Source organism: Hemitrygon akajei, chromosome 5, assembly GCF_048418815.1.
Source record: "Hemitrygon akajei chromosome 5, sHemAka1.3, whole genome shotgun sequence".
In the NCBI taxonomy this organism is placed as follows: Eukaryota; Metazoa; Chordata; class Chondrichthyes; order Myliobatiformes; family Dasyatidae; genus Hemitrygon; species Hemitrygon akajei.
Window position 1 is genome coordinate 175,603,644 of NC_133128.1, and position 26,135 is coordinate 175,629,778.

General features: G+C 40.6%; 1 protein-coding gene across 6 annotated transcripts in view; it reads right to left on the reverse strand.

The window, feature by feature from the left end:
- LOC140728501 (kalirin) overlaps positions 1–26,135 on the reverse strand; it is a 723,603-nt gene that overhangs the window by 139,221 nt on the left and 558,247 nt on the right. The window contains exon 1 of one of the 6 annotated variants that reach the window (XM_073047307.1): positions 21,496–21,685. The exons of the other annotated variants lie outside the window; for them this stretch is intronic. Within the exon in view, the coding sequence (XP_072903408.1) occupies positions 21,496–21,583 (88 nt within the window). The 5' untranslated portion in view covers positions 21,584–21,685. Of the gene's footprint in view, positions 1–21,495; positions 21,686–26,135 lie in introns of those variants that run through there. 6 annotated transcript variants of the gene reach the window in all.

The following is a 26,135-nucleotide window of genomic DNA, read 5'->3' on the forward strand; positions in this document are numbered from 1 at the left end:
AAGGATGTAACTCAGAATTACCCCCAGCGCTGCATGCTAGCGAAGCAATAAAAAGGAAGATAAAACAATGCAGGCTGCACTTAAATCAGAGGGGCACTAATATTCTTGCGGGGCTGTTTGATAGAACTAACTGGGAAGGTTTAAACTACCATGGCAAGGGGATGGTGACCAGTCCAGTAGGTCAGCAAGTATAGAGATTGAAGGGAACACAGAGGATAGGCCAAATGGGATTGATGGGCTGAAGTGTGTTTTTTATAATGAAAGGAGTATTATGGGTAAGGCCGATGAACGGAGCCTGGATTAGTAGATGAAAGGATGTGGTTCTCTTTCCACATTGATAGATAGATAGAGAGATAGATAGATAGATAGATACTTTATTCATCCCCATGGGGAAATTCAACATTTTTTCCAATGTCCCATACACTTGTTGAAGCAAAAACTCATTACATACAATACTTAACTCAGTAATAATATGATATGCATCTAAATCACTAACTCAAAAAGCATTAATAATAGCTTTAAAAAAAAGTTCTTAAGTCCTGGCAGTTGAATTGTAAAGCCTAATGGCATTGGGGAGTATTGACCTCTTCATCCTGTCTGAGGAGCATTGCATCGACAGTAACCTGTCGCTGAAACTGCTTCTCTGTCTCTGACTCATTTGCCGAGGTATATCAGTGAAGCAGCCTCACTTCAAAACTTTCTGCAACATAAATGTTGTCTACCAACTTTTCCTTGTAGTTCAACACTGTCCCAGGTTTCTCCAGCATCTTGGAAGTTACCATTACTAGAGAGAAGGTTCTTGGGGAAACTGAAAGGTCCGAAGGTAGATAAGTCACCTGGACCAGAAGGTGTACACCCCAATGTTCTCAAAGAGGTGGCTGAAGAGGTTGTGGAGGCATTAGTAATGATCGTTCAAGAATCACATGACAAAATAGGCCGTAGTCAGTATGGTTTCCTCAAGGGAAAATCTTGCCTGACAGATCTAGTGGAATTCATTGAACAAGTAACAAGCAGGATAGACAAAGCAGAATAGACAAAGCAGAATCAGTTGATGCTGTGTTCTTGGATTTTCAGAAGGCCTTTAACAAGGTTCCACACTGCTTAACAATGGTATTATAGGAAAGATTCTAGCATGGATAAAGCAGTGGCTGATTGGCAGGAGCCTTTTCTGATAGGCTGCTGGTGACTAGTGGTGTTCCACAGGGGTCTGTGTTGGGACCGATTATTTATACATCATATGTCAATGATTTGGATGATGGTATTGATGGCTTTGTTGCAAAGTTTGCAGACAATATGAAAATAGGTGGAGGGGCAGGTAGTTTTGAGGAAGTAGGGAGGCTCCAGAAGGACTTAGACAGATTAGGAGAATGAACAAAGGAGTGGCAGATGGAATACAGTGTTGGGAAGTGTACGGTCATGCACTTTGGTAGAAGAAATGAAAGGGTTGACTATTTCTTAAATGGAGAGAAAATACAAGAAACTGAGGTGCAAAGGGACTTGGGAGTCCTTGTGCAGGATTCCCTAAAGATTAATTTGCAGGTTGAGTCTGTGGTGAGGAAAGCAAATGCAATGTTCGCATTCATTTCAAGAGGACTAGAATATAAAAGCAAGGATGTAATGTTGAAACTTTATAAAGCACTGGTGAGGCCTCACTTGGTGTATTGTGAGCAGCTTTGGGTGCCTACCTTAGAAAGGATGTGTTGAAACTGGAGAAGGTTCAAAGAAGGGTCACAAAAATGATTCCAGGATTGAATGGTTTGTCGTTTGAAGAGTGTAGGCATTGGGCCTGTATTCACTAGAATTCTGAAGAATGAGAGCTGATCTCATTGAAACCTTTTGAATGGTGAAAGGACCTGATAGAGTGGATGCAGAGAGGATGTTTCCTCCGGTGGGAGAGACTAAGACCAGAGGACACAGCCTCAGAATTTAAGCAAGTTTGGCAGGGGGGTGGGAATCAGAATGTGAATGCAGAGATTAGGGTAGAACGACAAGGGCATGATGCTATGTGTTCTGAGTTGGTGAGGAAAGACAGGCAGGGGACAAAACATAAATGTAGCCAGTTAGAGGGGTTGAAATGTGTCCATTTCAACACTAGGAGTAATAGGAATAAAGGGGATGAATTTAGAGCATGGATCAGTACGTGGAACTACAATGTTGTGGCCGTTACTGAAACTTGGCTGAAGGAAGGGTAGCATTAGCTGATGCAGGTACCCGAGTTTAGGTGTTTTAAAGGAATAGGATGGGAGGTAGAAAAGGGTGGTGGAGGAGTAGCATTATTGGTCAGGGATAGTATCATGGCTATAGAAAGGGAGGACGCTGCAGAGGGAGTGTCCACAGAGTCAGTCTGGGTGGAAGTTAGAAATAGGAAGGGATCAATCACTGTGCTGGGAGTAGTCTATAGGCCCCCAAATAGCCCTGGGGACACCGAGGAGCAGATAAGCAGGCAGATTTTAGAATGGTGCACAAAATACAGGGTAGTAGTTATGGGTGATTTCAACTTCCCTCATACTGACTGGCACTTCCTGAGTGCAAGGGGGGTAGATGGGGCTGAACTTGTCAGGTGTGTTCAAGAAGGATTCCTGACAGTATGTGGACTGGTCGATGAGAGGAGAGGCCAAACTGGATCTAGTTCTGGGTAATGAACCTGGTCAGGTGACAGACCTCTTGGTGGGGGTGCATTTTGGTGAGAGTGACCACAACTCCCTTAGCTTCAGCGTAGCTATGGAAAAGGATAAAAATAGACAAAATAGGAAAGTGCTTAACTGGGAAAGGGCTAACTATGAAGGGATGAGGCAGGAAATAGCGAGAATAAATTGGAAACATATGTTCAAAGGTGAAAGTACAAAAGTAATGTGGAGGAAGTTTAGGGACCACTTGAGCTGGGTTCAGGATAGGTTTGTCCAACTGAGGCAAAGAAAAAATAGTAGGAAAAGGGAACCATGGCTGATGAAATACATGAGGCAACTTGTCAAGAGGAGGAAGGAAGCATATGTTAGATATAAAAAGCAGGAAGCAGGAGGGGACTTAGGAGAGCTTGAAGGGGGCATGAGAAAGCCTTGGCATGTAAGATTAAGGAGAACCCCAAGGTGTTCTATGTGTATGTGAAGAACAGAAGGATGACAAGAATGAAGGTGGGGCTGCTAAAGGATAAAGAAGACAACATGTGCCTGGAGGCAGAGGAGGTTGGGGAGGTCCTAAATGAATACTTTGCTTCAGTATTCACAAGTGAAAAGGACCTTGATCAGGGTGAGGTTGAAATAGAACAGGCCTGTGTGCTGGACAATGTGGAGATTAAGGAAGAAGAAGCGTTGGATCTTCTTAAAAACATCAAGATTGACAAGTCCCCAGGGCCGGACATGATATACCCCAGGTTGCTGTGGGAAGTGAGAGAAGAGATCGCTGGAGCAGTGGCTATGATCTTTGAATCCTCATTGGCTGCAGGGGAGGTGCTGGAGGGTTGGAGAATGGCAAATGTAGTTCCCTTGTTTAAAAAAGGTAATAGGGAGAATCCTGGGAACTACAGACTGGTGAGTCTTACGTTGGTGGTCTGCAAACTATTGGAAATGATTCTTAAGGATAGGACCTACGAGCATTTGGAGAAGTACAGTCTACTCAAGAATAGTCAACATGGCTTTGTGAAGGGAAGATTGTGCCTCATGAGCCTAATTGAGTTTTTGAAGAGGTAATAAAAGAAATTGATGAGGGTGGGGCAATAGATGTGGTCTACATGGATGTTAGCAAGGCATTTGACAAGGTCCCCCACGAGAGACTCATCCAGAAAGTCATGAGGCATGGCATTAGTGAAACCTTGGTTGTTTAGATAAAAAATTGGCTTATAGAAAGAAAACAGAGGGTAGTAGTGGAAGGAAAGTATTCTGCCTGGAGGTCGGTGACTAGTGGAGTGCCACAAGGATCTGTCCTGGGACCCCTGCTCTTTGTGATTCTTATAAATGACCTGGATGAAGAGGCGGAAGGATGGGTGAGTAAGTTTGCGGATGACACGAAGATTGGAGGAGTTGTGGATGGAGCTGTAGGTTGCCAAAGATTACAAGATGATATAGACAGGGTGCAGAGTTGGGCAGAAAAGTGGCAGATGGAGTTCAATCTGGATAAGTGTGAGGTGATGCATTTTGGAAGGACAAACCAGAAGGCTGAGTACAGGATTAATAGTCGGTTATTTAAGAGTGTGGATGAACAGAGGGACCATAGAACATTACAGCACAGTACAGGCCCTTCAGCCCTCCATGTTGTGCCGACCCATATAATCCTAAAAAAAAGTACTAAACCCACACTAACCCATAACCCTCCATTTTTTTTCATCCATTTGCCTGTCCAAGAGGCTCTTAAATACCCCTAATGTTTTAGCCTCTACCACCATCCCTGGCAAGTCATTTCAGACACTCACATCCCTCTGTGTAAAATCTTACCCCTGATTTCCCCCATGAACTTCCCTCCCTTAATTTTGTACATATGCCCTCTGGTGTTTGCTATTGGTACCCTGGGAAACAGGTACTGACTATCCACCCTATCTATGCCTCTCATAATCTTGTAGACCTCTGTCAAGTCCCCTCTCATTCTTCTACACTCCAAAGAGAAAAGTCCCAGCTCTGCTAACCTTGCTTCATATGACTTGTTCTCCAAACCAGGCAACATCCTGGTAATTCTCCTCTGCACCCTCTCTGTAGCTTCCACATCCTTCCTATAATGAGGTGACCAGAATTGAACACAATACTCTAAATGCAGTCTCACCAGAGATTTGTAGAGTTGCAACATGACCTCTCTACTCTTGAACTCAATCCCCCGTTAATGAAGCCTAGCATCCCATAGGCCTTCTTAACTACCCTATCAACCTGTGCAGTGACCTTGAGGGATGTATGGATTTGAACCCCAAGGTCCCTTTGTTCATCCACACTCTTAAGTAACTGACCATTAATCCTGTACTCAGTCTTGGGGTTCAAATCCATACATCCCTCAAGGTTGCTGCACAGGTTGATAGGGTAGTTAAGAAGGCCTATGGGATGCTAGGCTTCATTAACGGGGGATTGAGTTCAAGAGTAGAGAGGTCATGTTGCAACTCTACAAATCTCTGGTGAGACTGCATTTAGAGTATTGTGTTCAATTCTGGTCACCTCATTATGTGACCAGTGAGTGTAGAAGGATGAGAGGGGACTTGATAGAGGTCTACAAGATTATGAGAGGCATAGATAGGGTGGATAGCCAGTACCTGTTTCCCAGGACACCAATAGCAAACACCAGAGGGCATATGTACAAAGTTAAGGGAGGGAAGTTTAGAGGAGACATCAGGGGCAAGTTGATTTTTTAAAATACAACACAGAGGGTTGTGGGTGCCTGGAATGACTTGCCAGGGATGGTGGTGGAGGCTAAAACATTAGCGTATTTAAGAGTCTCTTGGACAGGCACATGGATGAAAGAAAAATAGAGGGTTATGGGGTAGTGTGGGTTTAGTACTTTTTTTAAAGGATTATATGGGTCGGCACAACATCGAGGGCTGAAGGGCCTGTACTGTGCTGTAGTATTCTAGTGTCTAATAGAGGGGCGTCCTTTAAGAAAGGAGATGAGGAGGAGGAAGTCCTTTAGCCAGAGAGTGGGGAATCTGGAATCCTTTGCTATAGGAAGCTGTGGAGGCCAAGTCTTATGTATATTTAAGGCAGAGGTTGAAGGGATACAGGAAGAAGATAGGAGATTTTGGATGGAGGAAAATTGGATCAGCTACGATGAAATGGCAAAGCGGACTTGATGGCCAAATGACCTAATTCTGCTCCTATACTTTATGGTCTTACGGACACTTTTTGTTGAAAGATCCTGATGATGAAACTTACCACTGTCCCCAATTTGCTAGCACAGTCTCTGACTATTTGAGGAAAACAATATTTGAAACTCAGGGCCCCAAGTCTGGCAGAAAGCTCAGGGTCTACAGCAGGGATTCTTGATGTGGGTTCCATGGACCCCTTGTAAAGAACCCTGGTCTATACGATAGAGCTAAATCAGCCTTCATGTTCACTTCAGAAACATGCAGGCACCTCAAAACACCAGAAACACTAACAACCTAGTCTCCACAAAATCCTCAAACTCTGTTGTTAGGTTACACTTATGCTGACATCCGCATTACATTCAGTTAGCTCCAGTGTACAGGCCATTCAATTTGTATAGATGTCACCAGCACCCAATTCCAATTGCTGAAATGGCAAGAGATAACTAGGATAATGGAGAATATGTTTCAAGGTTGTTCCCAAGCCTACTTGATAAAATTGTACCATCTTCAACAGCTGTGAGAGTAACTGGGCCATAAACCATCAAGAATGGAGAAGGAGAATTGAGGAGGAACATGTAGCCTCTGGTGTCTTTCCTGGAAGCATGTAGAAGTTTAGTTAAAATGGAAGAATTAGAACAGCACTTCTCAATCTAGCAAACCACCTGCCCCATCAAGTACCTACTGGCCCACCTGTGACAGAGTCTATATGACCTACTCTGGCCTTATAAGCTGCCTCAAATCCCACAGAACTGGGGTAAAATGAACTAACCCTTAAGACTAAATAACTGCTGAGGAAAGTAGAAGAGCAAAAGAAATGATGGAGAATAACCTTGTACATCTAGAGGCTGTGGTGATGTGGAAGACTACTGCATGTCATTGTCATGAAAGAGTTGAGTCTGTTAGGAGAGGCACAGAAAATGATGCAAAAGTGTTCCTGTCTCTTGGTAATCTTCTTGAAGGGATTCACAGCTGAGTTAAAGTGATAAGACGGAAGCTGAAATTGTTGACGCATATGTAATAAAAATAGGCAAACTAGAAACTATTTTTTTGTAAATGGAAATGAAATTATTCAGCTAACACGAGTTCACAGGCTTTCCTCCAGATGTAGCGAGAAAGAGAGAGAGCTGGATAAAGGGCATGAGGACAATGACCGAAAAGCAAAGAACCCAAAATAACACGAGGAATGGAAGGAAGTGACACACATATTTAAGATCATTTTCAAACTTCAGAGAATTATATTGCTGCATTGCAAAACAACAAGAGCAGCTCATGAATGGAAGTAGTGTTACATGTGTCTAGCAAAGTTACAACTAATTCACGCCTGAGCATATGTTTTTAAAATAAAAAATGGTTCGGCGTAGATAATCTCTGCCTACTTCAGACAGAACCTATTGCCCACTAGTTGACTTATTAGAAGAGAATTGTGCCTAGCGAGGAATGTAAATCATGATGTTTATGACCCATTTCCCAGACACCATCTCCCTATCACCTCTCCAACACACAGCATGATGAGCAAGGAAAGATTTGAAGGATGCTGTGAATAGGTCTCATCCTGTTACTCACATGCCAAGGCTTTTTTTTTTTAAACAGCTGTGCGTTTTGAATCAAGGAAGTTTACCCATCCTGCAGAAACAGTACATTTCATTACTGCTTTAAAATCAATCTCTCTCAGTGCATCTAGGAGCCTGATTTAACTTTAATTGTTGCAAGCCTGATTTCTCCGAGCTCCAAAAGTCAGGCTGTGAAATTGACAGGAGAGGCTGGCTCCAGATGGTCGGTGATTCTTGTGATCAGCACAGGGCACAGCTGCGTCTCACAGATGTACCGCAGCACCAAATGCAGTAGATGAGGTAGGTGAAGGTGCACGTGAGTCTTTACCTCACCTGAACAGGCTGGTTATGGTCGCGCTGAGGGAGGATGTCAAAGAATAAGCATTACATGGGAAAGTGCCAGGGGTCAGGGAGAGGTGGCTGGGGAGTGATGAGTGGAGCAGGGAGTCATGGAGGGTATGATCACAGAGGAAGGCAAACGGGAGTGCAGAGGAGAGGATGTGGCTAGTGGTGGGTTGTGTTGCAATTGGTGGAGATAAGATTCATGATTGTTTAATGTCATTTTCAGTTCACGTGTAAAGGAGAATGCAATAATTATTACTCCACATCCAATGCAGCACAAAAAACACAAGTAAAGCAAAGAACACAACAATAAAGAAACACAATATACGATAGCTTATATACATAAGGTGACACTAGGTACAGGATTATCTGTACACGTGTTGACTCTGAAAGTAAATGATAAAATAGAGGTGGTGATGTGCATTGTGGTGTTGGTTTGTGAGTGGAGTGTTGATTCATTATCACCATCATTATGTGCCATGCCATATGACGTGGGATATCAGAAGCGGTTTATCATTGCCTTCTGGGCAGTGTTTTTACAAGACAGGAAACTCCAGCCATTATCAATATTCTTCAGACATTGTCTGCTTGGTGCCAGTGGTCGCGCACCCAGGACTTGTGATCAGCACCGGGTGCTCACGTTACCACCCACCACCTGCCCCCATGGTTTCACATGACGCTGATCAAGAGGCTAAGACCCATTTCCACCCTGCCGCCCAATGCTTAACCAGTTAAAAGCAGAGGGAAAGTAGTGAATCAAAGACCAGAGATGATTCATGTATTTGGAGCAGGGAGAATGTTGGTATATAGAGTGTGGAGCACAAAAACAGGCCTTTCAGCCTATCTAATCCATACCAAACTATTATTCTGCCTGGTCCCATCAATGTGCATCTGGATCATAGCCCTCCATACCCCTACCATCCATGTACTTACCCAAACTTCTCTTAAATGTTGGAATAAAACTTGCACCCGTCACTTCCACTGACAGCTCATTCCACACTCTCACCATCCTCTGAGTGAAGAAGTTTCCCCTCATGATCCCTTTGAATATTTCACCTTTCACCCTTAACCTATGACCTTTATTTCTGGTCTCATCCAACCTCAGTGGAAAAAATCTGTTGGTATTTACCCTATCTATATCACTCAGAAGTTTATTTACCTCTAACAAACCTCCCTTCATTCTCCTACGCTCCATGGAAAAAGTCCTAACCTATTCAACCTTTCCCTATAACTCAGGTCTGCATGTCCTTGTCAATTTTCTCTGCATTCTTTCAATCTGATTGATATCTATCCTGTAGGTAGGTAACTGGAGCTGCACACTAAATTCAGCCTCAGCAACATTTTATATAACTTTAACTTGACATCTTAACACCTGTACTCAATATTTCAATTTATGAAGGCTAATGTGCCAAAAATTCTCTTTCTGACCCCATCTACCTTGAACACTATTTTCAAGGAATTATGGATCGTGTTCTCAGATCCCATTTTTCTACCACACTCCTCAGTGCCTTACTGCTCATTGTGTACCCTGGTTTGTCCTCCCACTGTGTAAACCCCACACTTGTCTTTATTAAATTCCATCTGCAATTTTTTTAGCCCATTTTTTCCAGCTGGCCCAGATCCTGCTGCAAGCTTTGATAGCCTTCCTCGCTCTCCCTATCACCCTCCATCTTGATGTAATCTGCAAATTTGCTGATCCGGTTTGCTATATTATCATCCAGATCACTGATATAGATGGCAAACAACAATGGACCCAGCACTGATCCCTGCAGAACACCAGTAGTCACGTGCCTCTGGTCAGTGAGGCAACCATGTACTACCACTTTCTGGTTTTTCCCAAGAAGCCAATGCCACATACAATTTATGACTTCATCCTGAATGCCAGGTGACTAAACCCTCTTGACCAATCTCCCATGCGGGACATTGTCAAATGCCTTCTTCAAGTCCACATAGACTACCTCCACCTCATTTCCTTCAACTTTCCAAGTAGCCTCCTCAAAAATCTCTTCTAAGATTGGTTAGACATGACTTACCATGCACAGAGACAAGTTGACTAACCCTACTCAATCCCTGTCTATCCAAATACTTGTATATGCGGTCTGTTGGAATATCTTCCAATAACTCACCCACTGTGGACGTCAGGTTCACAGGCCTATAATTTCCTGGCTTATTCTTGGAGACTTTCTTAAACAATGGAACAAAACTTGTTCTAAATCCTTTTTTTGAAAAACAATTACAATGTTAAGGAAATCTAAAACTTTTTGAGTACACTAGATGTTAGTACAGTCACTGGTGATCATGCAGCAATATGCTAATAGAGCAAGGGGCAGTACGATAGTGTAGCGGTGAGCACAACACTTGACAGCTTCAGTGATCACGATTGGGGTTCAAGTCTCGCCACTGTCTGTAAGGAGCTTGTATGTTCTCCCTGTGACTGCATCCTCCGTTTCCTCACGCATTCCAGGGACGTCAGGGTTAGTTGTGGGCTTGCAATGTTGGCGCCAGAAGTGCAGGGACATATGCAGGCTGTCCTCCAACAAGTCCTTAGACTGCGTTAGTTGTTGATGCAAACGACGCAGTTCACACTGTTTTTCAATGTACGCAAGACAAATAAAGCTAATCTTAAGATTTTCGTCAATACTTTCAGAGTTGAAGCTGATCTAACATAGAATAGACTTCGGCACTCTGGGCATTGAGTTCTATTTAATAATTTGGTCCTTGAGAGTGATCATTAAATACATTTCCTGTAGCTTCATTTAATTGGGAGCTTCATTTAAACTCACTCCTAAATGACCATTCAGAGCTGCCTGTTCTCTGCCAACATACAGAGTAGCTTGGCTGAACTTATGATATAAACTACTGATTTACAGGTATGGACAGGGGTTCTGCAACACTCTGTAAGATTACTGTGCCATCTCCATTCGCAGCATAAGGTGATTCCAAGCCACAGAATTTGTTGCGAAATGTTCCGATTCCTCTGTCATCTGTCTAACAAAAGAGGAAGTGAGAGACGATCCAAGCATCCAGGATGTTGTGCTGCAGTTAGGGCAGAGGTTCCCAACCTGGGGTCCATGGCATAAAATGGGTTGGGAACCCCCTGCTCTAGAGAGTGTGCTTTGGCTGACAAAAAACAAAGGAGCATAATTGTCATTCCCTAAATAATGTTATTAGCTAGCACTACTCTAAACTGGGGCTCTGAGTATCCTTAGAATCTTTTCCAGCAATTGCAACATTTCAAATGAAGATAACAGAACTTTAATCTGCAAACCAATCTGCTAAAACTCTCATCCATGACATTCCCCCCCCCCCCCCCCCCTCCATGGACTACTAATGAAAATTACTTGTGGCCAATAGCCATCATTGTATCCTCAGCAAAGCTGAGATTACCTAAAATATAGTAAAGCTTCCAAGATTCTTTGTAGAATTGGCATCAAGAAAAAAAAAATGACAAAGATATAACACATAACTAAGAGGGATAAACCTCCAAGAGGACCATGACCTTGTCGAGGTTTGGAGGCTTGTGTGCCTCAAAGGCCTGGAGAGCTATGTTGGTTGGAGTCAAGGCTTTATGCTTTGGCTCTTGGTAGGGTCACCCATGCCAAACAGATCAAAGGATAGAGGCCAGACTCAGAGTGGTCTACTGGTCCTCCAGGTTTGGATGTTCAGCTCAGGGCTGAAAATTGTTACAGAAACAGTAATGAAGAATCCTTCTATATCTGTGCACAACAATATTCTGGAGTCTGCACCTGGGGCTTACATTACTGACAGGAAACTACTGACACAATGAAGGAAGCTGTGAATACTGCCAGAGGCAAAGGACCTTCATTGTTGCCCTAAACCCCAGCAGTATAATGGGCAAGAGGAGAATAGGGATAATCTGAAACTAATGTATAGGGGTTTGTGAAGGAAATTCCAGTTCTTGAGAAGTCAACAATAGAAGAAATGGCCAGTAATGGTGGAATGATTAAAATCAGAATGCAATGGATTCTAGAATAGAAGGAACTAGGGGCTAGCAGGTTTGGAGAAAATCCGAGAAAGATTTGAAATACATTTTTGAATCAATGCATTGCTTGCCCTTGAGGCCAAAGGTAGAGGGAGCAAATAAGTTTGACTTTGTTTCTGGATATAGGGCTAGACAGGAGTGCACCGAATAGTAACAGAGGTAATGGAAAGCTGAGGTGTTTGGTAGGAGCTGAGCTGATGCAAGAGCAAAATCAGATGAAAATATTTAGTAGTGGTGATGAGCATCTGTGATTCAGGGGCCATCTCAATTGCAAATAAAAATACGCTTACACCAGCCTCAATTCAAATCCTCGGTACATCAATCTAAAGACTAAACAAGAGATCTTACATTAGCAGTTCCTACCACCTGAAGTCAAATTATGAAATTCAATACATTAGCAAGAAAAAACAACAAAGTAAGGGTGATTGCGATAAATCTTTTAGAGTTTTTTCACGTTGATTGACTTCTGACAGTCAAGGGGGGTTGCCTCCTCTTTTGGCAGTAGACAAGGCCAACTTCAAACCACACTTGGGCCCCAGGCAGGATTAATTTCAATCTGCTTAACAACAGTCCATCTGTTGTGCCTCCAGAATCATTTGCTCATATCAGAAAACAGATTTCAGTTTGGCTGACTGTTTCCAGTGGTGCTTGTGTAAATCCAAGACAGAGAGCTGGGTGGAGTCAATTGTAACCAGCTAGATAACTGCACAAGGAGAAATTTCATTCCTTCTAGTACCAATTTAGAAAGAAACTTGTCTTAGTGGAATGTGTCCTTCCCTGAGAAGCCTAAGCAGAGACTGCCTTGTCCAGACCAACATCTTAATGTGTTTGAACAAAATATAAAGACCGGATATTTTAAGTACACTGATCTTCTTTGTCCTGCTCACACTGCATCCTACTTATGTGATATCTGAACATCTGAGATTGGATGGATAGTTTAAAAGGCAGCAATTTATTCTTTTGCAACATTAAGGTCAGATGGTTCCATGTTTGCAGTTATAACAATGCAAGATTCTACAAACTGTACTGGCAGGCAAATACTCCAGTTTACTGATTTAGTAGTATGTACAATTTCAATCACCTTTGCATTCATGATTGAAAATCAAACCAGTTTCTAAATGATTGACAGACCATAGTTGTTTTCTTGACCGGCTGTAATTCCAATTGAACTATTACTTGGACTGGAAAACAGTGTTGGCAAACAGATTTTGAAATCTTTGTGGCTGGAATTTTCAGTAAGGCAGTACAAGAGCAATTTACAGCTTTGTTTCAATTTAAGTAATAAATGGCAGGCTTGCCCGGTTAATTCCCAAAGAAACTGGAAATTGCTCTGCTCAGATTTCTCAGGAATGGACATGATCCAATATGATAAGTGTTTTTTAAAAAAAATTGGAACCAGCGGGAATGAAACTTCTCTTCCACAGTTGTCCAGTTCGCTATAATTGACTCCACCCAGTTCTCTCTGTCTTGGATTTACCCAAACACCACTGTGTCAGCCAAACTGAAATCTGTTTTCTGAAACAAATGAGTTGTACATAAGGCACAATGGATGAATATCCTTACCAAACGTAGTGAAATTACACTTACCTGGGGCTTAGTTCAGTGTGCCCGAGGTTAGCCTGGCTGTTGCTAATGTAGCTGGAATTCTGGGCTCAAGGGCAAACCCAGATTACCATCCTTGTTGAAAACTATTGGTATTACAGGAGGCACAAGTGATTGAAAATGCTATAATCTGGAATAAAAATATAATTGCTGGAGGAATTCAGCAGTCAGGCAGCATTTGCAGAGTCAAAAGTTTTGTGTATTTAATAGTTCAGTAATACTTGAGTAATCTTGAAAATACATTGTTTGATTGAACATTGTTTGTTTCAATAATTATGGGTTATAGTTATAAATATGTGAATTGCATACATCATGCTACCACCTCACAAAGTCAAAACAAACTACACGACTTAGCTCCCAACTCGCTTGTCTTCTTTTGAATTAGTTTAATGTTTTGAAGTTACAAATCACAATAGTAGCGATGAGGCACTTTTAAAGTTAACCCAATACTACTACCGATCTATTGAAGCACAGCGAGGAACGGCGAGTAAAAAAGAATTACAGCACATGGAGAGACAGTCAAGTTAAAAAGTAGGGCAGAAAATAGAAGAATTCATGGGTTTATTAGGAGTGAGTACTGGGTGATAACAACCATAAATAAAGAGCAGAAATGGCTGGCTACATCATAAAGATAGACATGTTCAATTGCTCAATGAGTAACTGGCTCATATATACTGAACTAATTGAATAGTATTTTGATGCAAATGAAAGAGTCAATGAAAAATGAGTACCTATTTTACTGACTGCATTGGGTTTAAAGGCAGTCAATTTGCTTCAAAGTTTTCATTACTCAATCAAACCAACCGAAATGAGCTTTGCTGATATTCTCAATGTAATGCAGGAACATTTAGAACTGAAGCCATTGTTGATTGCATAATGTTTTGGGTTGTGGATGTCTGCTTCTGGTTGTTGTATTATATAAAATACTGTGTATATAGTTGAGATGCATTCTCTATTGAGTTGGAGTTTATAGCCAATATAAATATAAACAGGGAGGAGTGCTGTGTATTTAATATTTCAGTAATCTTGTAAGTATATTGTTTGATTAAGCATTCTTGTTTGTTTCAATAATTCATTATAGGTTATATGTATAAATACATGAATTGCCTAATTCGTTACCATTTGGTACGCGTGCACCTCACTTATACTAAAATCAAAGTACACGACTTATCTCCTAACTCTCTTGTCTTCCTTTGAATTAGTTTAATGTTCTGAAGTTACAAAAAGGTTTTGGTTAAGACCTTGTATAAGGACTAAAATTATGTATGCCTGAGATTTGGTTGGTAATGGTTGGACTGTGTGCTGCCTATACAAAACTAATTCTGGCCTCAAGAATAGAATAATATCAATCAAGCAGAAACATACCTAGAGAACCGAACATTTTCCATGTGAAGCTTTTATAAATAAAGTAATGCACTGAATTTTCTTGTTATTAGACTCCTGTGACAGTGTTGAATACAATAATAAAATTAATTAGTCAAGTTATTTTGAGCAAATGGTAAACTAGAGATGACGTTTCAAAAACTCATGGAAATTCTGATCTTTAGAAGCATGAAAAAAACTTAAAATGTTTGAATATTACAGTACTACACTTTATGTTGTAGTCCCCAAATGCTCTGCTGGCAACCAGTAACACATTTCAGATACAATATGTTGCTGTAGGGATAAGCCCACACAAAATGCTTACTTCTCTGACACTTGTTGGACATTATTTGTTTTTAGGACTATCAGGTTGCCTCCTAGTTCTCTCCTACCATTACACTGGGATTGGTTTCCATAAATGTATTGTTAGCTCTTTCCTTCATGACAGTGGAACTTCAAACAGTCCAATTTTAACAGCTCCAGGTACCTGGTTCAATTCGGATCTCCAGTGCTATCCATGTGGAGTTTACGTGATATGGATTTCCTTTGGGTTCTCTACTTTCTTCTCACATCTCAACAGCACATTGGTTGTCAGATCTGATGAAGGGCCTTTGACCCAAAACCTTAACTGGCTTCTCTTTCCACAGATGTTTACTTTCGGGCTGAGTTTTTCCAGCATTTCTGTTTTTGTTTCAGATTCCAGCATCTGCAGTTTTATTGTTTTCCTAGTTGTTCAATTAATTGGGGGCTGCAAGTTGTCCCAAGTGTAGGTGGGTGAAAGGAGAAATGGGAAGAGTGGGGTTGTAATGTTACAGACATGTGTGACAGAATATCAGAATTAGGTTTAATATCACTGGCATACGTTGTGAAATTTGTTGTTTTGTGGTAGCTGTACAATGCAATACATAATAATAAAACTATAAATTGCAATAAGATGTTGCCTTCTTGAGGCATCACCTTTTGATGGCATCCTGGATGCTGGGAAGGTTAGTATTCACGATAGAGCTGGCTGTGTCTACAACTCTGAGGCTTTTTTCTGATCCGATACAGTAGCGAGTCCTTTCCTGACACTGATGCAACCTGTTAGAATGCTGGTACTAAGTAGAAATTTGTGAATGAGTGAGAGGGAAAGTAAGTAGGAAAATTGGAAGGATCAAATCGCTCTGGCAGCTGATAGATACTTCACTGGGCTCTTACTATTTCAATATGAAATATAGAATATTAAATAAATATTTTCATTATCTCAGGGGCATCTCTGTTTAAAATAAGGGTGTCCTTTGGAGCGTGACCTTTGTCAGAATGCACTTCAGACTGTGGATGGGAATGGATGCATTTGAACCAGGTAGCAATTTTGGATTTCAAATTTTAAACATGACTTGCACAAATCCTCCGGATTCCACCCCCCACCCCCCATTTCTTTTGTGCACATTAACAATTAGACTGCAGGATTATATCTTTCCCGGGAATTCAATGTCCCGTTCTCAAAGTTTCTGTTGGACTAAACATTCTCCTGCTCAGTGGGGGGGGGGGGGTGCAGGGAGGATGATGAATTTGATTCAGCTTTGACGATAATGACACATCTAGAACAAATCGAGTCTGCAGCTGTATTTTTCCAAGGCACAGCTCCAACTGTGCTTTCCTTCTTATTAAAAAAAAACTTGTCAAAGTATGTAAAATATGGACAGAATATTGGGTACAAAAAGTAGGCTAAATTATGTATGCTTATCTGCCATTTAAGCCCTTGTTCACCATCTGAAGGGTTATTGCCTTAAATATTTACTGTTCCTTTTCAATAGTTGCTGCCTACTTGCTGGTTCTGGTGTAGGGTTTTACATGGCTTTGCTTGGCCATATGCACTACCACAGAATCAATTTCCTCTCCTTCACACACTTAACCTCAATGGAGCAGTCATGGCAAAAGCAAACTGTTCAACTTGCAAAGCAAACACATGGAAAACCGATCTAATGGAAGCTAACCAATGATTAATGGAACATAAAAGATTAAAGCTGGAATATTATTTTAAGTTAAGTTGCAACATTTCAAAGTGGAACATGGGGTCCAAAACTGTAAAAAGATGAATTACTACACAAATTTTTCTTAAGACTCTTTTACCTTCTCATTCCTACAATCATCCAAGCCTTGGATCCTCTTGAATAAGCCTTTGTGCCTTTTTAGGCATCTTCCAAAAGGCCTATTGAGGCACCTACTGTATCTCTGCTTTACAAGAGGCAACCCCAAATGCATCATCCTACTTTCTTGCTATTATGCCCACCCAGACTTCCCATTCCATGTATCCCTACAGATGTTTATGCTGTAAACTGCCAGTAAAACAGCTTTACTCTCTGCATCATCTTTTAGAATAGTTGTTCCCAAACATTTTTTGGGTTATCACTCCCTTGTCTCCCAGACTATACCCCCAACGCTCACCTCTCCCTTTCCAGCCATTGCATAAAATCTATAAAGAATTTTGATTTATAATACAGTGAAGGAAAATGGGGACTGCAAGTTCAAAGCAGTGATAAATTGCAAAAATTATTCACATCTATTTAAAGCTACAAATAAAATAAAAATTGGGGCAGCACGGTAGTGTAGTGGTTAGCACAGTGGTTTACAGTACCAGTATTTCAATAAACTAAAAATATTGCAACATGCAAAATGCTGGAGACACTCAGCAGGACAGGCAGCATCTAGGAAAATGAGTTGATGTTTCAGGCTAAGACCCTTCTTCAGGACTTCTTCTCCAGCATTTTGCATTGCTCTGTCTTTTCAGCATCTGTACAATGTCGTGTTTAAATAAAATTTCTTTCTTTGATTACAGTAAAAATCTGTAATTCACCAACAATTTTAGAGAGTATATTAGTCCAACTATTCAATGCTTTGTTACTCATCTTTCAATAAGTACAGTGATATCAGCTTCTCAACAGCAGGCTGAGTCTCAGATCCCACATTCAGAAATTTGAAGTCTGTGTCATTGCTTTGAAAGAAATTGGGCGGCTGCACTGAAACTGTGCTCCAGTAAATAAGATGTTGGAAGGGCAACGAAGAACATCTTGACCTTTTTCCATAGTGTTCAGAGATTTCTTTCTGCAGCCCAGAGTCTTGACACGGTCTTTTGAATCTCAGCTTCAGCTAAAAGTAATTTTGTTGCAAGTTCACTTCTTCCTCCATCCTTCCTGTTAATTCTTCATTACAAGGGTTCAGGAATGGATTTATTACCCAATCTGGAATTTGGATCGAGAGGAGATCCTGCAACCATGTTTTTATGCAGCTCACCCAGGTGAGCACTCTATACGTGAAGATCATCATCTGGTATTCTTTCTTTCTTTTCCAACTCAAAGAGGCTGGGAATTTGCGACAGCTAATGTTGCACTTAAGTAGGGTTAACCTGGATAGACATGCAGAGATGACTAACTTGATTGATAAGATTCTCATCATTTCCTTGCAAGTGAAATTGATTTATTAAATGTTGCACATAATTCTGACAGATAAGGAATGTAACGCCTAATATTCTTGAGTTGATTACTGAATGAAGCATTCAAGTCTTCAAAGAACTCAGAGAATTTTATCACAGTTTACAAAAAAAAAATGCAGAAAAGCAAACCAGGCAGTTTCCTTTTGAGAGCTCCCTGACTTCTGTGTGCAACATCAAGTATTCAAACTGTTCAGCATTCTCAATACAACACTCGAAATAGCTGCAAATTGAGAACACGGGACTTGATTTTATTTACTGCTGTGATAATAGTACTTAATGATTTGTGCAGCCAATAACTTTAGTTTTTCAATGACAAGATGTTGTCTGTGAATTGCACAGTAGATATGTTAAGTACAGCTTTTTTCAAGTAATAACCCCACAGTGGTGCCCTGTCATTGAAAGCACCTTATCTGTTGCACAAGCAAGAATGATAGTGAGCAGAATGTCCTTCTCTCAGAAAAATGACCCAAAATATTGACTCACTCTTTGTATATATTTCTCGTCCCCTTGCAAATAACAACTCTTAAACCATGCTTGCTTCTTTTATGAAGTGAACATAACCAAGATAAAAAGACTTGTTGCCTGGCTAAGTTGACTCAACCAACTGCAGAGCAAATTCAGTTGTCCTAGGTATGTTGCACAACATGTCTTCACATTTGCAGATATTTCATCTATTCAGCTTTGAACAGAGTTGTTGCTGAGCAGAATCACTTTAATTATCTGGTCTGATGATTTATGCAAAACCATATTACATCTAGTTCTTTTGTAAGCAACCATAATAACCAAGCACCCACAACCCTACGGGGTAGAACCACTGCAAGAAATTGTTCTTTGGCACTTCAGTTTTGAGCACTAGCACCCTAACCTTGTAACTATGTCTCCTCATTCAAGATTCTACTGCTGGTGGAATTATTACAACATCTACCCTGTTATTCCCTCCAAGATACTTTTATGTTTCAATAGGTCCCCTCTTATTTTTCTTAGCTGCAATTACATTGATCTATTTTTAAATCGCTGATTGTGACACAATAGCTACCTCATCCTGGGAATTAGCACAGTAAATCTCTTTGCGACTGCCTTCAATATTAGTATATCCTTTCTTAAATAAGTCCAAAATTGTACATAGTACTCCAGGTATGCACTTACATTTGAAACAGTCGCATTCTATTTCTAAACTCCAGCCCTACTGTAATAAAGGCAATATGCCATTTGGCTTCCTGATGCAGGCCTGCTAAGTTCTTATAATTCATACATAGGAATACCTAGATCCTACTGTAGATTTTTCAGTAATTATGTGTATCGTAGGTATTAGTATAAACGTGATACAGTCTTCAAAAAACCTTTTCAGATGTAAATTACAATGTTTAGAAATTAAAAGGAATAACTTTGTAAACAAGCAGTACTCTAAAGATCTTTTTCATCTAACAGTTTCAGGCTCCACGTGGTTTAGTCAGAATCACCATCAACAGTTTGGCTTTGGATTCCTCTCACCAAAGTGCAAGACCTTATACTTCTCCGCTTTAAACTTCATATGCCATGTTTTTACGGGCTTAATCAACCTATCTAATCTAGTTGCATGTTCCTAATATCTTTATCACAATATGACCTCCCATCTATTTTTGTGACATCAGCAAACTTAGCTACCCTTACATTCTGGCCCTTCCTTGGTTATTAACTTAATTTGAAATAATTAAAGAAAAGAACTGATCCTTAGGGCACTCCACCAGTTACTTGCTTCCCACTTGAAAAAGACCTGAGAAAGTTTATTTTGCTATTCTGCTGTTTATTCAGTAACCAATCTTTAAACTAATTATTAACACACTTGTACTAATATGCATCTCTTGGCACCATCTTTTTATGTGATATCGTAACAAATGTCTTATGAAAATTCAAATACAATTATATATAGTTCAATCATTTCTGCTAGCTTCATCTTTGAAGAACTTTGTCAAGTTTGTCAAAAGGAATATGCATTTCATAAAAAGTTCAGTTGACTCTATTAGACATGCCACTTTGTTTCCATACTCAATATCAGGTCCCTGGAACAGACACTCTAGAGCTCTGTTGTGGAAATAGGGAAAAAAAAGTGCTTAAAAATACAATATTCCTGTTGACTCTTGGGAACCCTCAGCCAATGTCCACTCAAGCGAAAGAAGGAACATTTAGGATTCCACCAAGAACCTCGTGGCCAGATATAAACAGCACACAGAAGCCCAGTATAAATGGAAGAAGAAGCATATTTCTCCATAGTCTACAAACCCACCAGCTCTGCCCAGCCACTCTTGTTAAATCTGTCAGCTCCATGGTGTCACCAGTCACCTCAGAACTCACAGAACTAGAATAAAACCAAGTAACTCTTGAGCTCAAGGAACCACCTAATTTGACTATAGTTAGATTTCCACAAATCAGTTTCAGTCTTTAGTCAGTGATCTACATCTATATCACAAATAAAAAAACTACAAGATACAAATGGTATTAATTTGTATCATTTAGTATATTGGTCTGTATATGAAAAATATATGTTTAAGTCACAACCAAAAAAACCCATTCAAAACCCCCCATAATACATCCAGTTAAGTCACATCCTGAATTACTACAAAAGACCCCCCCCCCTTCATATTTTTGATGTTGTCCTGATGACAGAAAACAATATTCACTTGGTTATAACAATGTGGTTCTACTAAGGACGTTTCAGCTCATAAGAACACAGGATCTGGAATGCACGTGAAGTTATATGGCATTTTTTTGGCATTGGTGCAATCCTCTCATATTTCCACATGGGAGGAGCTGGAATGCAAGTTAATAAGATCAGATATCATCGCAAAGCTTTGGTGAAACCTATTTTGTTGGCATCTACAACAATACAAAGAACATCTGATTCAGAATGTATGCACAATAATTTGCAGGGGGAGTTACGTTCAAACCTCCTGTCACAATCAGTGGAAATAAACAGCCTTGGGGGAGAAAATGAAATTCCAGCAATATCTATACCGCACTGAGCCTCCCTATGTTCAGACCTTTAAAGTAAGTGTTTGATACATATAAAATCACCCTAATCCACAAGTAAATACTTCAGAATTAAATACACAAGGTGAAAAGCTTCAAACTTATATGATCCTTTTGAAGGGATTTAATTGCCTGAAAGCTTTTACAGATTAATATCCAGCTCTAAAGAATTTGTTTAAAGTTCATTTTACATTTTTTATCATGTTATGTGTTTTAATTCTTAATCCTTGAAGTCAATAATGACTAATCTTGACAACAAAAGCAACAATTTTCCCCAATAAGTTAAAACCATTCAAGAAATAAACTTTTAAATTCTGAGCTGTAACTTTGCTTTGAGAAAGCTGGACTGTTCTCAACCACAGAAAATAAAGACCAAATAACTGACCTCTGCAGCTCCAGCAACAGCAGTAGCACTTCGTCAGAATTCTCTGAACTGAGCAGCGGCAGGGGCAACAGTCCTTGCCAGGTCTCATGCTTCCTTGGTTGTTCTCATGGCAGATAAGCACTTTGATACCAAATGGCCCATGCACAGCAGTTGTGAGAGGGAGCTGCAGTCACTGTGACTGCTCTTTACAATGTGCTGAACTGAGTAATGTGAAGCACATCCCAGTGAGGGTGGAGCCAAGCAAGGGCAGCTTTAGAAAACTGCTGTCAGCAAATCAGTGCAAACAAGTCACAAATAAACAAACAGTTCAAAACAGTTACACCTGTGCACGGAATCAATCACCGCACTTCACCGGTCAACCATTACAATAGAGTTCCTTTTACCATTCAACACCAGGCACCACTACGCTTTATCAACATTCATTTTAAAAAAAATTTATTTTCATCATGAACTAAAATAAACCGTAGAAACACAATTCAATATTTGCACTTAAAGGTTTACTTTAACCTCTGAGCAATCATATACTTTAATTCTACAGCTCAAGTTAAAAATTGCTCCCCAGAGGCACAATTTTTTTGCATGTGATCCAAGAAAACAAATGTTTTCTTTGTCCATTTTCATTGTCAGGTGTGAAAGCACTGTTGAAGGCAAATGTTTGTACTTTTGAAGATCCAAAATTTTCATGACCTTGAACTACACAGCTTGGATTCTTGTAGCCTACAAACTATACAGATCTTGCTCTGTAAAACTTCTTGCAATCTTTGTTTATTCATTATGTGACGTGTCGTATAACGTGGGCAACCATGGTCTATCTGTGACCATGATTGTCCTTGACAAATGTTTCTACAGAAGTGGTTTGCCATTGCCTTCTTCTGGGCAATGTCTTTACAAGATGGGTGACCCCAGCCATTTTCAATACTCTTCAGAGATTGACTACCTGGCATCAGTGGTTGCATAACTTTCATGTTTTTTGGTTAAAAGATTGCTTCTTAATGCAAAAAGGCTCCAATTTTCAGCTGGATGCAAGTTCTGTGGATAGGGCTGTTGTGAAATAGGTTTCACAAAAGCCCTTCAGTATTTATCCATAAAGCTCTTACACAAGAAGTTCTTGCACATAAGCAAGTTAAGGAGGCTGGACCACTTGAGTCGGGCAAACTAACTTTATTTTTCATTAAATTAGCTTTGGGATGTGACCCAGTTGGTGGGACCAGCATTTATTGCCCACATGTCATTGCCCTGGTGAAGATGGTGGTGAGTAGTCTTCTTTAATTAGCAAAGTCCTTCTGGTGAAGATACCACTAGAATACTATTGATTAAATATTTAGATACAAGGATTTAAACCCCAGAGGTAATGAAGGACTGGTATGTGAATTAAAGATGACTTTCCAACAATGGTGCTCCATGTATTCTATTGTCCTTCTCGATAGTAAGTGGTAGAGGCTATGGGTTTGCATCTGTTAGCAGAAGAACCTGGTGATATGCTGTAACCATGGTGCACCTGTGGGGGACCATAAGATCATAAGACACATAAGCAGAATTAGACTATCCAGCCTGCTGAATAGAGTCTGCTCCTTCATTCTATCAAGGCTGATTTATTATTCCACTCAACCCCATCCACCTGCCTTCTTTCCATAAACTTCGACATCTTACTAATCGAGGAAATATCAACCTCTGACTTGGCCTCCATATCTAGCTGTAGCACTGAATCCACACCACTCTCTGGATACAGAAATTCCTCCTCATCTCTGTTATAAACGGATGTTCTTTATATTTTGAGACTATGCCCTCTGGTCCTAGATTCCCTCACGAAAGGACACATCCTCTCCATGTCCACTCTATCTAGGCCTTTCAATATTTGATTAGTTGCAATGAGATTTCCTCCCCCACTCATTCTTCAAAACTGCAGTAAGTACAGTCCCAGAGCCATCACATACACCTAATAAATTTTCATTCCCAGGATTATTTTTGTAAACTTCCTCCGGACCCCTTCCAATGCCAGCACATCCTTTCTTAGACAAGGGACCCAAAACGGCTCACAATGCTCCAAAAGTGGTCTGACCAAAGCCTTATAAATGCATTACACATCTTTGCCTTTACATTTTAGTCCACGTGAAATGAATGCCAATACTTAATTTGCCTTCCTTACAACCAACTCCACTTTCAAGTCAATCTTTACGGAATGCTGCATGATGACTTTTGTGTTCCTTCGCACCTAGGATTTCTGAATTTTCTCCCTGTTTAGAAAGTAGTCTAAGCCTTTATTCTTTCTACGAAAGGCTTGACTATACATGTCCTCCTCAACAATTTCTGCCCTTCCACCTTTCTTTGATCTGTCTGCAAATTAAAGATCCCTTTATAGTCATACGACATACATTTTCAACACAGACCCTTGTGAAACACCACTAGTCACCAGCAGCCAACCAGAATGGTCCCCTTTATTCCCACTCTGCCTCCTGCCAGTCAGCTAATCTTCTATACATACTAGTATCTTTCCTGTAATACCATTGGTTTTTAACTTGTTTAGCAGCCTCATGTGCACTTTATCAAGGGCCTTTTGAAGATCCAGATAAGCAACTCCCACTGACTCTCATTTGTCTATCCTGCCTGTTATTTCCTCAAAGAATTCCAACAGATTGGTGGTCAGGCAATATTTCCCCTTAAGGAAACCATGCTGACTATGACGTATTTTATCATGTGCCTCCAAGTACCTCGAAACCTCATCCTAAATAAATGCACTCTAAAATCTTCCCAATCACTGAAGTCAGACTAAGTGGCCTATAATTTTCTGTCTTTTGGCTTGCTTCCTTTTTAAAAGAGTGGAGTGACATTTGAATTTTCCAGTCCTGTGGAACGATTCCAGAATCTAATGATTCCTGAAAGATTACTACTAATGCCTCCACCATCTCTTCAGCTACATCTCCCAGAATCCTGGGGTGTACACCATCTGGTCCAGGTGACTTATCTACCTTCAGACCTTTCAGCTTCTCAGGCACCTTCTTTGTAATCGCAGCTACACTCCCGTCTGCACAGGTATTGTTCTGTGTTGTATGCTTGGCACTGAACCACTATCAATTCACATACCGACAATAAAGTGATTCAGATTTTGCCCCCTGACACACTTGAATTTCTGGTATACTGCAGGTGTCTTGGACAGTGAAGACTGACACAAAATACTTAAGTTCGTCTTTCTTTTCTTTGTCTCCCATTACTATCACTCCAACATCATTTTCCAGCAGTCCGATATCCACTTTCCCCTCTCTTTAACTTTTTCTATATCTGGTGGAAGGACTGAACGCTCTGAAAGAATGCATTGAAGTAGGTGTCACTATGTTAGATGATACCCGGGTGATGAAGTTACATTCACCTGTGCAAGTGGAGACTACACCAAACCCCTTTCTGACTTGTTCCGAAAAGCAATGGAGTATCAGCTGACGAGACTGGCATGGGCATACACACCCATGGTATAAATGCCATGACAAAAGAGCTTTTTAAACCGTAACAGCACAATACATTATAAATACGACAAACATAAATTAACATAAACTTAACAGACAATACCATTTTTCCAATAATTGTTGTTTTCATTATTTAAGTTTATTTGAAGCACTTTTAAATGCTTATCCTTCCTTGCACTATTTTTGTAATTTATTGTAATTTTGTGAGTTTATGGTGTACTACCACTGCAAAACAACAAACTTCATGTCATACAAGTCAGTGAAAGGGGCACCACGGTAGTGCAGCAGTTAGCACGATCCTATGACAGTTTGGCCGTTCTGGAGTTTGGAGTTCAATTCCCGCCGCTGCCTGTAAAGAGTCTGTACAACCCCCATGACCGCGTGGGTTTCCTCCGGGTGCTCGGGTTTCCTCCAGCAGTCCAAAGATGCACCGGTTTGTCGGTTAATTGGTCATTGTACACTGTCTTGGTGATTAGGCGAGTGTTAAATAGGCAGGTCAGAAAGGCCTGTTCCATGCTGTACGTCTAAATAAATACACTACAATACAGAAACAGGCCCTTCAGGCATCTAGTCTATTCTGAACTATTAATGTGCCTCGTTCCATCAGTCTGCACCCGAACTACTGCCCTCCCATCCATGTAGCTATCCAATTTTCTTTTAAATGTTGAAATCAAGCCCACATCCACCACGCTGGCTGACAGCTTGTTCCATACTCTCACTACACTCTGAGCGAAGAAGCTCCCCTCCACGTTCCCCTTAAACATTTCACCTTTCACACTTGGCCCACGACCTCTAGTTCTAGTCTCACCAAGCATCAGTGGAGAATTGCCTGCTTGCATTTCCCCTATCTCTATCCCTCAATTTCATAGACCTCTATTCCCCCCTTCATTCTTCTGCACTCTAAAGTCCTAACCTGTTCAACTTTTTCCCGGTACCTCATGTACCCAAGTCCTGGCAACGTCCTTGTAAATTTCCTCTGCACTCTTTCAATCTTACTGACATCTTTCCTATAGAGAGGTGACCAAAACTGCACATAATATTCCAAATTAGGCCTCATCAACATTTTATACAACTTCAACAATCCAAATCCTGTACTCAGTACTTTTATTTATGAAGGCTGATATGTCACAAAATCTATTTACAACCCTTTTCAAGGAATTATGGACCTGTATTACCAGATCCCTT